This window comes from Neopsephotus bourkii, unplaced genomic scaffold, assembly GCF_033783945.1.
Source record: "Neopsephotus bourkii isolate Nb327-2 ecotype Australia unplaced genomic scaffold, CSIRO-AGI_Nbou_v1 NB_926, whole genome shotgun sequence".
In the NCBI taxonomy this organism is placed as follows: domain Eukaryota; kingdom Metazoa; phylum Chordata; class Aves; order Psittaciformes; family Psittacidae; genus Neopsephotus; species Neopsephotus bourkii.
In genome coordinates, this window is record NW_026901420.1 from 192,896 (window position 1) to 208,575 (window position 15,680).

The 15,680-nt window shown below is 37.8% G+C and overlaps 1 protein-coding gene across 2 annotated transcripts in view; it reads left to right on the plus strand.

Annotated features, from left to right (window-relative positions):
• Nucleotides 1–12,140, plus strand: part of USP10 (ubiquitin specific peptidase 10) — a 51,234-nt gene extending 39,094 nt beyond the window's left edge. For both annotated transcript variants that reach the window (XM_061357914.1, XM_061357915.1), the window contains exons 10-14: nucleotides 930–1,110; nucleotides 4,687–4,852; nucleotides 7,255–7,399; nucleotides 8,608–8,673; nucleotides 11,000–12,140. In XM_061357914.1, coding sequence (XP_061213898.1) covers nucleotides 930–1,110; nucleotides 4,687–4,852; nucleotides 7,255–7,399; nucleotides 8,608–8,673; nucleotides 11,000–11,187 — 746 coding nt within the window. In that variant the 3' untranslated portion in view covers nucleotides 11,188–12,140. The remainder of the gene's footprint in view (nucleotides 1–929; nucleotides 1,111–4,686; nucleotides 4,853–7,254; nucleotides 7,400–8,607; nucleotides 8,674–10,999) is intronic.
• Nucleotides 12,141–15,680: the final 3,540 nt, after the last annotated feature.

A 15,680-nucleotide genomic window follows, 5' to 3' on the forward strand; every position in this document is an offset into this window, starting at 1 on the left:
AGTATCTTTGTCTGCCATTCATCATACCTGCAATGTCAGTTATTTACTGGGGTTTTGGTTTTCTCCATGGTAGTTAAAAGGTTTTGGTTTTCTCCATGGTAGTTAAAAATTTTATCGGTGTGTTTTTTCCACCGATCTTTAAAACTACTGTTAAGATCTTCTTTTGAAGTGAAAAATTCTAGACTAATGGCTAACGTATATCTAATGTAAAACAGACCATATAAAATTGGTTTAAATTTTTTATTGACAAAATTGGAGAGATTTTCTTTAAAGAAGTATTAGAATTTGTATACGGACTAAAATGTCACTTTATTTTATAGTGTCTTTATGTCTTGGGTCTGCTATTAAAAATGAAACAGAACACTGTTAGTCTTAACCAAATATTAGCCCAGTATAGAATTAAGATCACTAGTTATCCAATTTCTCTTTAGTAGGGTAAGTTTTTTATGATATAAAATGATCATTCCATATTTTGTTCTGTAGCTGTGTGCAGTTTATAGCCTCCTGACTGGCACTTGCAAAGAAAATATTTGCTAAGCTTTGGGTTCTCTGTAAAATATCTGTGCAGAAAAGGAGTTGTATTTAATAATGGCATAATTATGTTTCCAGAATAACACTTAACTTTGTAATTTTCTACCCCATGAATTTACTACTAAAAATATATCACATTTTGCTAGAAAACTACGTCTGTTTACATACAGTCATCAGTGAGCTGCATTCTGTTAATGCATGGATGTGTTCAGCTGAGAGTGGGCCTGGAATATGCTTGTTCTCATTTACTTTCTCCAGTCCATGATCCATGAGAACATTCCATCCTCTGAAAATTACTTTTATTGGGTTTTATTTTACCTTTCAGAGTCTTTATCTGTATGCATGTTTTATTCGTGCAAAAATCAATGTGGTTGGTTTTTTTCCTGCTTCACTTTAAGAACTCTCAGTTTCCAATGGCCCTGAGGCTCAGACTGTTCATGAGGAAGAGGAGCAAGATGAACAAGGGGAAGGCAGTGAGGATGAATGGGAGCAAGTGGGACCTCGCAACAAATCATCAGTCACTCGACAGGCTGACTTTGTTCAGACTCCAATTACTGATATTTTTGGTGGTCATATAAGGTATAGTACTTTTCTATAAAAGCTGTTGAGATCACAGGCTGCTCTGCCTTTTACAGATAACGTTTTCCTTTGCATTACTTTCTGTATTTTTCACCATTGGATAGTTGGGTGGAAGAAACTGTTACGCAGTTTGTTCAGGCCAGGAGAGATGAACATTCTACCGTGAAGCGTTTGGTATACAAGAGAGAGTTCAGAATATGGACCAAAGCGATCAAAGGATTGATCAGTGATCAGATGATTCTGTGACACTGTTGAGTCTGAATCTCTTGAAGTGTCTTAAAAGAATACACTGTTTAGACAACAAAAGCCCTGAATTGCATATAGAGCATGAGTTCGAAACACGTATGCTTTCTGTATTAATCTATTAAGAATTCTGAAGAACTTTAGAACCACCTAATTTTTATGACCTTTGAGGAGTCTTGACTAATTTTGCAAATAAGGATACAAGGGCATAGTGAGATTTGCTAAGAGTTAAATCTGGTCAGTGAAAGTGAAATAAAGAAATTGTAAACTTTTGGTGATTTAGACAGTTATGCTTCCCAGAGGCAGGAAAGTTATGTGTAATAGTTAATGTTAAAGGCCAGAGAAATTTGGAAAAATGTACATTACTACAAGATGTTAAACGAATGAAAAGAATGTGGGACATTACTTATATTCAGGTCTGATACCAGATGAAGGCAGAAAGTAGATACTGAAAGAATATTTTCTGGAAAGGAAGCCTTATGACTTGTTTGGAGAAATGTGTGATTTAAAATGAAAGCAAGGTAAACATTTGCTAAAAGCATACTCAAAAACACAAATGCTAGACTTGTAGAATTATTTTTAAATTGGAGACAGACACTTAATTGCTAGTGCTTGACTCCCTTATGTTGCCAGGTATTCAGTCTGGAGGTGTGAATAATATGGGCTAGTGCCTTCTGCCCATGAAGTGCACTTAAATTATTCTTCTGGGATTTGAGTCAGACAGCTGGCAAATAAAATGATATTTTCCATAGAAACTGGCAGACAGATGTTCATATGTATTGATAAAATTCCACATCGATGGTATGTATATTCATGTCTCCAAGGTATTGTTAATACCTTTATTATATTTATCATGGTCAGAATTGATTAGATCCATTAGTTTTTAGATTAATACCAAGAGAACACTGTCTTCTGTAGGAAAATTACGTAAAGCAAAGGTAATACCAAAAACAGGCAAAAACTTGCAGCAAGCAACAGAATCACGGGGTCCAGCCTGACATCTGTTGGCTGTTGTCACCACATCCACTTTATTTATCCTCCAAACCAGATCACACAATTTACCACTCAGAAACAGTATCCCATGTGATGTTGGAAAGCTTCATCCTCAGAGGCTGAGCGTGGACATAGGAAGGATTGAATACAGAATTGCCAGTAGAATTCCACTCAATGAAAGAATCAGAAATGGGGAAAAATTGCACGGGAAAAGCAGCTAGGGGAAAACAAATCTTTGAATTCGCATCTTTTAGCTTGGGAAGCTTCAGGCTGTCCTCTTGAGGCTTTAGTTGTCTGTTAAATGCATATTTAAGTACCATAGCTTAAAAATATATAAATAAGCCAAACCCCCAAAAATCTCCCTTAAGCAAAGTGGGACTTAAATGTTGTAAGTACGAAAAGACATGGTTCTGTCGGGATCTGCTTTGTCTGTCTTCAGGAATCCCTTTTCGACTTTCAGCTTGTGTGTTTCAAATACTTGTTATGCAAGCCAGCTCACAGGGCAGTTAGAAGTCTGCTAAATATTTCCATGAGTAGTACCAACTTCCCCCTTCAAATGCACTGTTTAAAAGGAAATATATCAATTACATTGTTGTAGTCTAAAGAGGGTAGCAATGCGTAGTGCTTGTTTTCCTGAGAAATTTTCACTGTAGAGTTCTTACAGTACCCAAGAATAATTACTCATTTGATTAATTTTTCCTTGACCAGTTGAAACATTATAATAATGTTGTTATAGAAAATTATGGTCCTGTAAAGGTTTTACTATGAAATCAATTTTCATATATCTTTTTGAATGAAATGTTTTCAAGATGTTACAATTTCTAATAATTTTTTAGAAAGTTTTTAGTTAACTTTTTCTTTTCAAAATATTATTCTGAAAATTCTTAATTAAGTCTTTAATACATGGACTTGAAAAATGCTAACAACTCCAGCTGTTTTCTGTTGATTGTTTCACTAAATAATGGTTAGCTTAAAAAGCGTTTGGGAAGTATATCCAAAAGCAGCAAGACTTAACACAGTGAAGGGTTTGTTTGCTGAAACACTGTGCTTGCCATGTGTTGAAGGTTTTGTCCTTAAATATACCCAAGAAGGAAGTGTTAAAGTGAAATAAAGATGCTACTATTTTTCATACGCTCTGTTTCATCTAAAGGATATATATTTGCCAACATACATATGTTGGTGCTTCAGGGTTTTGCCTGAGTCCAAAGGGCTTTTGATAAGATTTTACAGTACAGCATTAAACCTGTGTGTTAGCATTTCATACATGACCTGTAGACGTTCCAGCATGGCTACATGGATGAGAGAGCTGTGTTAATCACCTTACTACTTTCAAGCTTTGTAACCCACTGTAATGAGCATAACAGCGTAAGAAATGAATGATTTCTGTGGCTGTACAAAACCACATTTTTGTAGCAGCTGAGTCTTTTTAATGTAAGAACTGCCTTGAAAATAATAAAAAAATATAATTCTTCTGCCATATTGGGTGGTTTTCAGTGAAATTTGAGAAAAACTAAAAGCAGGAAGAGTCCATTTAGTGCAGTGACATTGTGGCTGAGGAGTATACTGGTCATTGCACAAAACAATGGTCACCAAGCCAGGCTACTTGAATGATACAACTGAATACACTTCAAACCAAAATCAAAACCAAACAAACAGGAAACATGTTCTCATGGTCTAGGTCGTTACTCCTGCCAGTTCTCCAAAAGATTCCAGTTTATGTGCAGGGAGTCCACAGACAAAGTCTGGGCACAGAAAGGATGGGAGGAAAAGGAAATGCCAGTCCTTGAGGGAGCACAGTTTATATTTCCTATGGCAAGATTTAAGCAAACAATTTAAAATCACTGTGAAATTGAGTTTAGGGAAATTACTAAAAATGTTGTGTGTTTTTTATTGGAGAATCTGGAATCAGGTCTGATTTTTACAGTAGAAAGTACAGTTAAAGGAGCACTAGTATTTTGCACTTCCAAGAATCTGTTGGAAAATATAATTTCAAAACTCTTTAACACAAAAGGAGTCCAGAAGCACATCTTTTTAACTGCATTATCAAAAATGTCAGTATTTTTCTTTAAACTTTTTGTGCTAATCCAGTAAGTGATTTGATCCTTGCATAAATAAAACAGTTCAAATATAATGCTGCTCATGCTGTAAGTGGATGTGAAAATCATTTAAATTGCAGTAAAGTGGATTCACGTTAGTAAAACTTAACCTTTGTATTTGTGTGTGTTGTTTTGGATTAACTGTAAAGTTACTAAAGTAGACTTCAGTCCATTCTTACTTGAAGGTTCTATATTATTACTTTATTATATGCTTTATTACATTTTCTCTTTTTTGTTTCCATAGGTCTGTTGTTTACCAGCAGAGTTCTAAGGAGTCCGCTACACTGCAACCTTTCTTCACCCTGCAACTGGATATACAGTCAGAGAAGATACGCACAGTTCAGGATGCATTGGAAAGTTTGGTGGCAAGAGAATCTGTCCAGGGTTACACCACAAAAACCAAGCAAGAGGTGTGTTCTGTTGACCCCTTTTTACAGTCAAATACTAAATTTTTTAAAGGCTTTTTATGCAGCTCTTGCTTTACAAATAATTAGTTGAACACTGTTATGTTAATAAAAGAGGTACTGACCTCCTCAAAGTGTCCTGCGGTACTAAAACATGTTACACATGAACACATACACTGAAAGGAAGAGAACTGACTCTTAAACAGTGTGTGTAAGTAAGCATTTTGTTCTGAGTTGGTGTAGTAATTGGTTGGAGATTTTACTGGAGTGTGTGTTAGCAAGGTGAACTGTGGTAATAATACATGCTATTACGAGTTAAATACCTTAGCTGATCTTAACATACTGATTCCTGGGGATTGCCATGTTCTTGGTAAAGGAGCAGCTCTTCAGAGTATTGTTTGAAAGCACACTCTAGCTTCAAGAAGAAAAGTCCTGTAGCAGAACAACTGCATTACTGTCTGTGTGGCTTTCCTCAAGGAGTTTTGATTTACCAATTTCACTTGCAAATCAAAAATGAAAATATTCTTTGGTGGTAGGTGTGGTAGAAACTCCCTAAAACTTCTCATGATTTTTCTCTCTGGATTAATAACCTGAAATCCTTCAATAACAAGTAATGCCTCAATTCGGTAGTGTTCTTGGCACTGTGTTGTTGACTGGTTTACTGTACACAGCCTTAAAAGGAAATAAAATGTGGAAGAAGAGAGATGGAACCAGATGTGAAACTTTATATGTCATGGCTACTTTGAAAAGGAAAATGCTGATCTTTCTCAGTGATGCTTGGACATTAAACAGGAATAGGACCTGGACGAGGTGTTACCTGTGGTGCTTGTAGAGTTGTCTTCACTGCTTTAAGAGAAGGTTGGAGAGACAGAAGTCGCGAATTATACAAATTGTTGTAATTGATACAGAGGGGAAGGAGTGGAGATCTCCAAGCACTGTGATTCACTGTCACTTCCAAGAACCAGGACACTTTATTCCATATTCTCATGCAGCTCTGCAAGCTTTTTTTGGTGTTATTTTTCCAGTAATACAATGCATAATAGTAATAATTGCAATAGGAAAACACTTCAAAGGAAGAAAAACCTCCCCATTGAGGTGTTGCTTCCTATGGCATGCATTAGTGAATAACATCTATGGTGTGCGTGGATTACTCAAATGGAATTTTTGAATACACTGTTCATAATGTCTCTCAGTAGGCAGGATGGAAGGAAGCATTCTGACATTCATTTCTAACACTTCTGACGTTCATCTTCATTATGACATTCATTTCTAACACTTCTGATGTTCATCTTCATCCTGGCATTCATTTCTGTATCTGTAAGTTTTCTAAATAATCCAGATGATAATACAGTTAGATAAAGACCATTTTCTTGGAAAAGCGAAAGATGGATAGCTGAAATTTGTCTTCTTTGTATGCTCAGTAGGAGTGTTGGAGAACATTTATTTCTCCAGTTGTCTTCCATGTGAAAGAAACATTTGCAATACAAGGTCATTGTGATCTTCCACATAGATCTTGTTCTGCTAGTCATTTTTTGGTTTTTACTGCATATGGTTTTAACTTTACTGATAACTCAGTTGGGTTTGGAAGAAATGGGTGTTCAGATTAGTTGCTGGAGGTTTGCTCTGACATATATTTTAGACTCTGAATGGAAATGCAAGCATTCACAATATCCTTTAGATTTTTTTTCGAAAGAAATATAAGTTGAAATAGCTGTTCTTAAGATTGAACTGTACAAGCAGCACAGGATTTTGCAGATAGTAATTTTCAGAATGTGTTTTGAAGAAGTTTCACCTCCATTTTACAGAAGGGGAATTAAGGGTGACTGATAAAGCTAAAAATTATTGTTGTCTTCTGAGTGTTTTCATCTGGATTGCATTTTATTTTTCCTTTTATTCAGCTTTTTGTAAAAAGGTATCAGCTTTTAGAAATTAAAGTAGCTTTTCAAAGCTTCTTGCATCAGGTGCCTGAGGTGTAGTGCAGTTGGCTGTTGTAGTTCAGAGTTCTTTGAAACCAGCAGCCTGTCTTACAAGGTATCGACCTTCAGTTAATGTATAATACCTTACTTAGAATTACTAGTCACTAAACCACCACGAGGAGTTGTTCCTGGGGGATCTCCATCAAGGTGTTTCTTCAGTACTGCAGAACCTAAATATCTGTGGTCATTCTGATGCATTACATTCTGCTGAAATGATTGAGTTCTTGGAGACAACACTAGTTAAAGATTCAATGTGCTTTAGTCATAAACTGCAGTTGTTTGCCATAAATTGGTATTACAACAACAGTGAATCTGTGTTTTTTCTGTTAGTGTATTCAAAGTTAAATACTGGTTCCTCATTTAAGGGAGTAATTTCGAGCAATTAACAGAAAATTACAGGTTTTCTTCATCTTTGTTCTGTGTATCTGTTAGGTGGAGATCAGTCGAAGAGTGACACTAGAAGAACTCCCCCCTGTTCTTGTTTTACACCTCAAGCGGTTTGTGTATGAGAAGACTGGTGGATGTCAGAAGCTTATCAAGAATATTGAGTATCTTGTTGATCTGGAAATTAGTAAAGGTAAAGATACTTTAACAGATTTTTCCCCTCTTTAGGGAAAAGATGATACTGTGTTTCTTAGGGCTATCTGTGTTTCAGTTTTCTCCTCTCGTATGCATAGGCTTTCTTCATTGTTGTTGGGATACTTGATAATTTGGATAATAATCTTGTATGCTGCCTTTTCGTTTTTCCTCTCTCATAAAAGAAATATATTTGGGGTTCTGGGTTCAGTCTTGCTGAACCAGATGCTTCCTCTGTATCAGTTTGGGCATCCAATTTGTAAAAAACAATATGTCAGAAATCCTTTGGCGTGTCCTGAGCATTGGCTTGGCCAAATAAGAAGTCCCTGCAGATTTAAGGAATAAGGTTATAGACTACTGAGGACAAATATTGGAAGTGATCCTGCTGAATGAGGGGTGTGTTCCTACACAAGGCTGTTGTCTCGTAATACTAGATACTTTTGTCTCAGATTTCAGAGAAATGGCAAATTATAGTAATATACAGTGACTGATGAAAAGAAACCGGTGTTTTATAGAAAATTGAGCCTGAAGGTATTTCAGAGATTAAACAGCCAAGTTCTTTCATTTAACAATTATCTGAAGAGATACTGGTTTTGAAAATCGTGAGAGTCTGCATATAACCCCATATCTGAAGCTTGCCAAATCAAATGCGTTTTGTTTTGATCTGAGAAATTGACTGTTAGTTGTGATAAGGGGAAAAAAGAAATAGATAATGGTTACTCATATGTCAAGTCAGAGATGTACATCATCAGACAGTACCTTTTTGTTTCACTTAATATTTTATTTTAAAAATTTCCTCAAATAATATGAATTTGTTGAACTAGTTCAGTTCGCCTTGACTGACAAAAATGGTTATAGTATGATTTGGAATCTGAAATTGATTTTGTCACTGGCTGACATAAGGAATGAAAGGAAAGAATAGTCTAATCTTTCCCGGCTCCATCCCCATCTTCTCCTCCCTGGCCCCTTCAGTTTTTCTGGTGGCATTTTTAAACCTTATGTTAATGTTAGCCTTCAGTAAACCTCAGAATTCATTCCCTTGATTACCAGGTGTTAGAACCATGAACATTCTTTAGTGTCTAAAGAAGGCATTTTAGTTACATTTTCTCCTTTATGACAGCGTTGGTTTCTCTAGAAATAATTGATCTGTTTGAAATTGCATTTCTAAACTTGCTAACTGTTGCCTTTGTGACTTTTTGTCTCCTCTAGAGCTACTATCTCCTGGTGTGAAAAGTAAAATATTTAAAGGCCAAAGAACCTACAGGCTCTTTGCAGGTATTTTATCTATGTGCTTCTAGTTCCTGTATTGCAAATACAAATTCTGCATATAAAATTCTAGAAGCTGTGGAGTTTCCTGGATTATATCAAGTATTTTCTTTTAAATTACATGGAAATAGCTTGTGGATGTCAGAATCTTGTATTTAGAGGGGTTTTCTTGAATGCCTACATATACACATACATTGTTGCGTGTGTATTTATATCCCGCTGATCCAGCATTGTGCAAAACTGGAGTTCTGTAACAGATCTACCCTAAAAAATATCAGCAGAAGCTGAATACAGCTGACATAGAACTGTGCCTAAAATACACCACATACTTTCAGGATAATTTCAGACATCCTTTGAAATGACTGTTTGAATGCTGGCTCTGCATCCTTTTGAGCCCTCAGGATGAGTGTTGCTGGCAGGGTATGAATAGTGTATTGTAGGTGGAAAAGTTTAACTTGGAGATGGTGATTTTTGTGTGAGAAAACAATGTGTCTATGATGTACACAAAATACTTAAATTGGTAATTAATATTGAAAGCTTACATAAAAATTCAGAAACAGCATTTGAATATCGAGCAAAACAGCCTCTCGGCAGTAATGAGTTTCCTAAAGTTTAAAACTCTTACACAGTTTGCACCTGCTTATTTGTGTTGGCTTCAGGAGAACATAATAAAGTGGAGAACCAAAGGTCTTCACTTCTGCATCACCAGCCCTGTGCCAGTTACTGGTGGCCTTGTGTGACTTGGTGGTTTGGATCCAGTTTTGTGACCACTGAGGTTACAGAGGGAAATAACATACCTGTGTCTTGTGGAAATTCTGGAGTGTTTCTGCCAGTGTAATTTCCTTTTTTTTTGATAGTGGTTTTTATGAGACAAGTTTAGACAGTGCATTTAAGGTGGCTTGAAGAAAATGTGTTGCTGAAATATTTTTCCAAGTCCTTCTATGGAAATTTTTTGAGTCAGTAGAGGAGTTCTCGTCTGCAGAAACTGAGTTTGTTAGATTAATTTTAAATTACTGAAATAAGCTTTTGAAGAACTGAGTTTCAGCTGTTATCCAGCATTCGCCTAATTATCTAACACTAAATTTTAAAAATCAGTAATTCAAGTTTAAGCTACTATAAAAAAATTATTTTCTGCATTCCCTAAGCATACAGGTATAGTATGTACAGATGTAGTAGATACTGCCTTTTTGCTTTGCTTAACTCTAGTTATTGTAAAATGCTTATTTTCTTTGAAGTGTGAGGAAGATCTGAGTAAGTTTGAAGTTTGACTAATCTTGAAAGAGTGTAAAGAATTTTGATAATTACATCCTTCTGTTCTTGTCAAATAGGGCAATTCCTTCTGATTTGTACTTGTTAGTTACAGGTCTTACATACTCCTGGAAGAAGTTGCAAGCAATTTCCTTTATACGACCTTAGAATTACGTACTCAAAAGGTCTCTTCCCTTTGGACTAGTACATAGTTTTCCCCAAACTTTTTATTTTTATTTTATTTTTACAAATAGTTACAACAGCATACTGTTGTCTTCTGCAGACAGAGCCAATGTCTACCTTAAGAGTATCTTGCTAAGTGTGGCAATTCCTGTTGGAAGCTCTGAAAGGTGTGCTGCACTGTTTGAGATGATCTTTGTGGGGCACATCCTTCCCAGAAGATCCTCTAGGAAGTCATAAAAATCAATTTGATGCTTTTGATTCTGAATTTACATAGAATCATGAGATCTGGTATGCTGGAGAAACAGTACTAATAGCACATAGCATCAAATGTAAGCAGGAACTTACACTAACACCTAAAAGATTTAATCATAAAGTACCAGGTTGGAAGGAACCTCAAGGATCATCTGGTCCAACTTGCCTTGGCAAAGCATGACCTAGACTCGTTGTCCCAGCATGCTGCCCAATGTTGAGGAGTTCACCACTTCCCTGGGGGAATTATTCCAATGGCTGTTCTCCTTGGGAAAAATTTTCCTCTAGTGCCCAGTTGGGATCTCCTCGGGAGATCCCATTGCTCCCCATTACCCATTACTCCTCATCTTTTCTACATGACCTTGTAAAAAGGGAGTTTCCATCTACTTTATAGCTGCCCTTTAAATACTAGAACATGGTGATAAGATCTCCTCTGAGCCTTCTTTTCTCTAGGCTGAACAAACCCAGGTTCTTGCTTAAGCAAGATCATATCATCTGGCTAAATCGTGAGTATGCTGTGAATCGCAGAATCATAGAATAGCTAGGGTTGGAAAGGACCTTAATATCATCTAGTTCCACTCTTTATTTATGTACTTTTCCAGTGGCTGTTTATCAATGTATAGTGTATATATGCATCATGACTTTCTCTTTGCAGTTGTCTATCATCACGGAAACAGCGCAACTGGTGGCCATTACACTACAGATGTCTTCCAAATCGGCCTAAATGGCTGGTTACGCATCGATGACCAGGCAGTCAAAGTGATCAACCAGAGCCAGGTGGTGAAGCCTTCTGCAGAACGCACAGCCTACCTCCTGTACTACCGCCGAGTTGACCTGCTGTGAAACCTTGCCCTTCTGCGCTGTGTGTGCAAGATACCTGCTTTGTAGAACGCCAACTCTCACTAACTTTTTTTCTCCTGTAAATGCTCTTTTGAGTGAATCTTTTCTTTTTTCTTCCTTTTTCTTTTTCTTTGGGTTTTGTTTTCCTTCCCTTGCAACTGTGGGGTCAAATGATAAAGGAAACTGCCATGGGTTTGTGCACAAAGTAATTCGTGTTGACTTTTGACTTTGCAGAGTGAAATCACTTGGTTGAAAGACTCAGTCTCATGAATCACAAAAATGCAAGAAAACTCCCATTAAAAAAAGTTAATCTGTGTTAAGGCTGAATCCTAAGATAATGAAAGGGGATTTGCATTTGATTCCCACTTCCTAATTGTGTAGTAGAAGAAAGCCCTGCACCAGCAACAGAAGTTGTAGATTTCTGTGAAAATGTTTTATCTTTACTTAAGTAAAAAAAAATTAAAAATTAAAAAAAAAAAGAAGAAATAAAACTAAAAAATACTCTCTGCTCCCCTAGTAGTTCTTAATAAGTGGTAAAATAATGAGCCAATGTGTATGAGATGGAAATGGTCCTACATGCTTCAAAACATGTACGAGCGTAAGAAATGCAGGGTTGCTGGTTCCTAATAAGAAGAAACATTTTGATAATTGTGTGATGAGAAACTGCTTCAGTACACATAACAGATGAAATATTTGGAGTTAAGATGTTAGTCTATATAGATGGGTGATTGTAACTTTATCGCTATTAAGAAATTTCAAACCGCATTTATGCTTCTGTGTACATGAAATTAAAACAAAATGGGCAAATAATTAAGATTGATACTTCTTTTAAGTCTGCTTTGTTTCATTTTGCTGTCTGCTCCCCTATAATGTTAAGTTCCTAATTGTACACAGTTTAGTGATCCCTAGAAGTATAAAGTTGTCGCCCATCAATAAAAGTCACAAAGTTGGTTTAAGGTGTGTGTGTGTGGGTTTTGTATTTCCTCAAGTGTAAATTCTACCCTTGGAAGCCCCATAGTGCTTGTACAGGCTGTAGATAGCATTCCACAAATTAGCATAGATTCCTTTTTCTTTACAACTTCTTGAGACTTTGGAAATGTTCCCATTCAACATTGAGATGGAATTGAACTTCAGAGAGAGAAGGAAAGGCAGAGGCAAGCAGTCACCACACAACAGCTGCAGATTCAAGGTGGGCCTGTACTTGAGTTGTGGTGGTTCTGGGGCTGAACACCCATCAGCCAGAAAAGGAATTGAATCCCTTCTGTGTCCTCCATGAAAGCCCTGCGTAGTTGTTCTTGAGGTGGTTGTTGTTTTGCTTGACTGAAGTATTCCCTTCTTTAGCCAGTTGACGTTTTCATTGAAAACTTTGGTTAAAGTATTTCCTTGACCAGCTCCTGTTGCCTTCCCTGCTGCTGAAAGTGATGATAAAAATGTGTATATTTTTTAATCCTTAATTTGATGATAGCAGTGTTCTGTGCTGACTGGGAAGATGTTACAGTTGTTACTGGTGAAAACAGGGTTGATTTGAACACAGCTTGTCAGTTAAAGGTTAAGCCGCATATACTCGGATCAGATGTGGTTCACTTTAAACGCCTGTGCAGGAGATGGGTGCTGGTCTTTGGTGAAAAGCAGCATTGGCTTTTTCAGGAGAAGGAGGCAGCCCTGCACATGCCTCATCTTCCAGCATGTGCCCCTCGGTATGGAATTCCCATCCCTCTCGGGTGTTCTGGCCACATCAGACAGTGGTAAAGGTTGTTGATGGCTTCTTCCTGGGGGGAGTTGGCAATACAGGGATGTTAAATCACAGCTGCACTTTGCATGATGTGTTGTGTGGGGCTCTTGTGGTGAATGTGCAGTTCATGCAGTGGAATCAAAACTCCTTCCACTTGTCCTGGTGCTGGGTGAACAGCAATACCTGCTGAGGAAAGCCTCCTCGTTTACCCTCTGCCATTTCTACCCTCCCATGGGGTGGTGGATTGCTGGGGACTTCCTTGCTTCTGAATTGCCTCTGGTGATGGTGTCCTGTGGTGGGGCCAGGCTGTTTGGGCTCGTCCTGTTCTCCCTGCTCGAATCTGTGTGATCTTCAGACAGATGATATTCTGTTTCTTGAATCTTTAGGCAATGTTAACTTTAAATCATTTCCATGGTCCTGGTGCTGAGAAATCTGGGATTTTGTCACCTTTGTTACCCAAATGTATAGCTTATCTTCTTGTTTTGTTTATTAAACAAATTTGACTAATCTTTTCTGAAGTGAGAATTCTCACTGAGATAATTTTCATCTTTTATTGATAGTGTCTGCTGCAGTGATCACAATATTTGTGCAGTTTGGGATCCAGCTTAGAATGCTGAACTAACTTCTCAGGCAAAGGTTTTAGATTTTCAAATAGCTAAGGGAGGTATTCCATGGGAAGCATCTACGGAGAATAAAGGAGCTAGCGAGTGCCGGGAGATTTTCAGGAACACTACTGGAAGCATAAAAGTGTTTCATTCCCTTTAAAGGTAAGGGAAGTACTTAATTCTTTCAGTTCTTGAAAGGGCCTATGAGAAAGATGTGGAGAGACTCTTTAGCAGGGCCCGTTGCAAGAGAATGAGGGGTGATGGTTTAAAACTAAAAGAGGGAAATTCAGCCTGGATGTGAGGAAAAATTCTTTACACTCAAGGTGGAAAAACACTGGCCCAGGTTGCCCAGAGAGGAGGTGGATGCCCCATCCCTGATGGCATTCAAAGTCAGGCTGGAGGTGGTTCTGGGCAGCCTGCTGCAGCTGAAGATGTCCCTGCTCATTGCAAGGGGTTGGACTAGATGGGCTTTGAAGGTCCCTTCCAACCAAAACTGTTCTATGATTCTATGATGATTTTGGTGACATTCCACCAACTCCAAAACAATTTTCTGTCCAAAGCTTGCTTTGATTTTGGGCGATCGCAAGGGAAAACTTCAGCTCCTGGCTGCTCACTGGGCACTGACATCTGAGAGGAATGGCAGGGTTATTCCAAACAGGGAAGAAAACAGGTTTTGAAATTGTTTGGTGCTGGTGGTTATTCACATCCTGTGTCTGCACCCTGCTTGAAGCAGTTTTCTGTTCTGCAGAAATCCCTTCTTCTTCCTTTGTATTTCCTCTCTCTTGCATCTGTGTTGAGTATTGACCTGTAGCTCCAGTGGACTGAGGACCAGGTCCCTTCCTGTTAGTGAAGGTTTACGAGAGCAGCCCAGATGAAATTGCAGCTGATCAGTAATCAATATATTACTTGATATCAGGTCCTTGCAGTTAACTTTGGTTTTAACTGGGCAAGGTGATTGACTAGTGAGCTGTGTTACTTGCGTTACTCAAATACTATGGGTTCACGTTTGCTGGTTGAATGTTGGGTATATTTAGTAGAAACAAACTGGAGCTTGTTTTCAGGTCCAGTCTGGACAGATGAGTTGGTTTCTAGCAAAGGGTTTTTACTATTTACAGAAGTCTTAACCATTTATGGATAAATTTGTAATACAGGTGTATTCAAAATAAAGGTGTAATGAAATACTTCTTGTTTCAGGGACGGTTACTGCTTGCAAGCAGCCCTGCGAGGCTTTCCCAGGATGTGGGAATGTGCGGTGAAGTTCAACTTTCTTCTGTCAGAAGTCTTCTGCTGTCTGTTGGAACACTGTGTTAGTCTGAGTCTTGTGATAAATAAAACGAGTCTTGGTCGTAGATAACACATCAGTCTCAGAAACAACAGTGTTCCACCTGGAGCAGAGGCCTCTCTGAGGAGCAGTTTTGAGTCAAGTCCAGCACAGCAGAAATGACTTTATAAGGGCAAAGTGAAGAAGAGAGGTTGAAGAGTAGGATGTGAAAGAAAGAAGTGGTGTACAACTAAGGAGATTTTAGTATTGTTTAATATAGCTGTGCTTGCATTTCTGATCAGGTTTGCTTAGGCTTACTGCAGATGTGATGGATTAATATTACAGTTTTAAAACCACAGTTTAATCACCTAATACAGTTTTACCTAATGTAGGCTTGGTCTGAAGAGCATCCTGTTTGTTGGGGTTTCTTTCTCTCAGGAGGTTTTTGGTGTTGGATTTTGCTTGTGTTCCTTTGCAGCTATGGGAGCTCCTGCAGCTTTTCCAATGTGCATAATCCCCTGGAGTAAGAATAGAACATGAATGTATATCATAACTTGGTTCTGGTATGTAACAGCCCTCCTCATAGAAGATCTGTGTAGACCTCTTGTAAAGTTGTCAGGATCAGGGAAGACAAGACAGGAGCTCCTGCTGCAAAGATGCAGTTCACCCTGGGCCTGTCTGTTCACTTCTGCATTTTATTTCACAGGAGCAGGTTACAAGTGTTACTAATTACTCTAAAGCAATGACAATGAGTAATTGCCGGTTTAAAAAGCAAGTGTTGAAATCTCTCCCTTAGTATGAGATGGAAGTTCAGATGGTATTAATTTTATCGTTTTCTCACTAAGGATATTACAAATGCACTTGTTGCTAAAATCTGTCTTCTGCAGTGTATTACTCA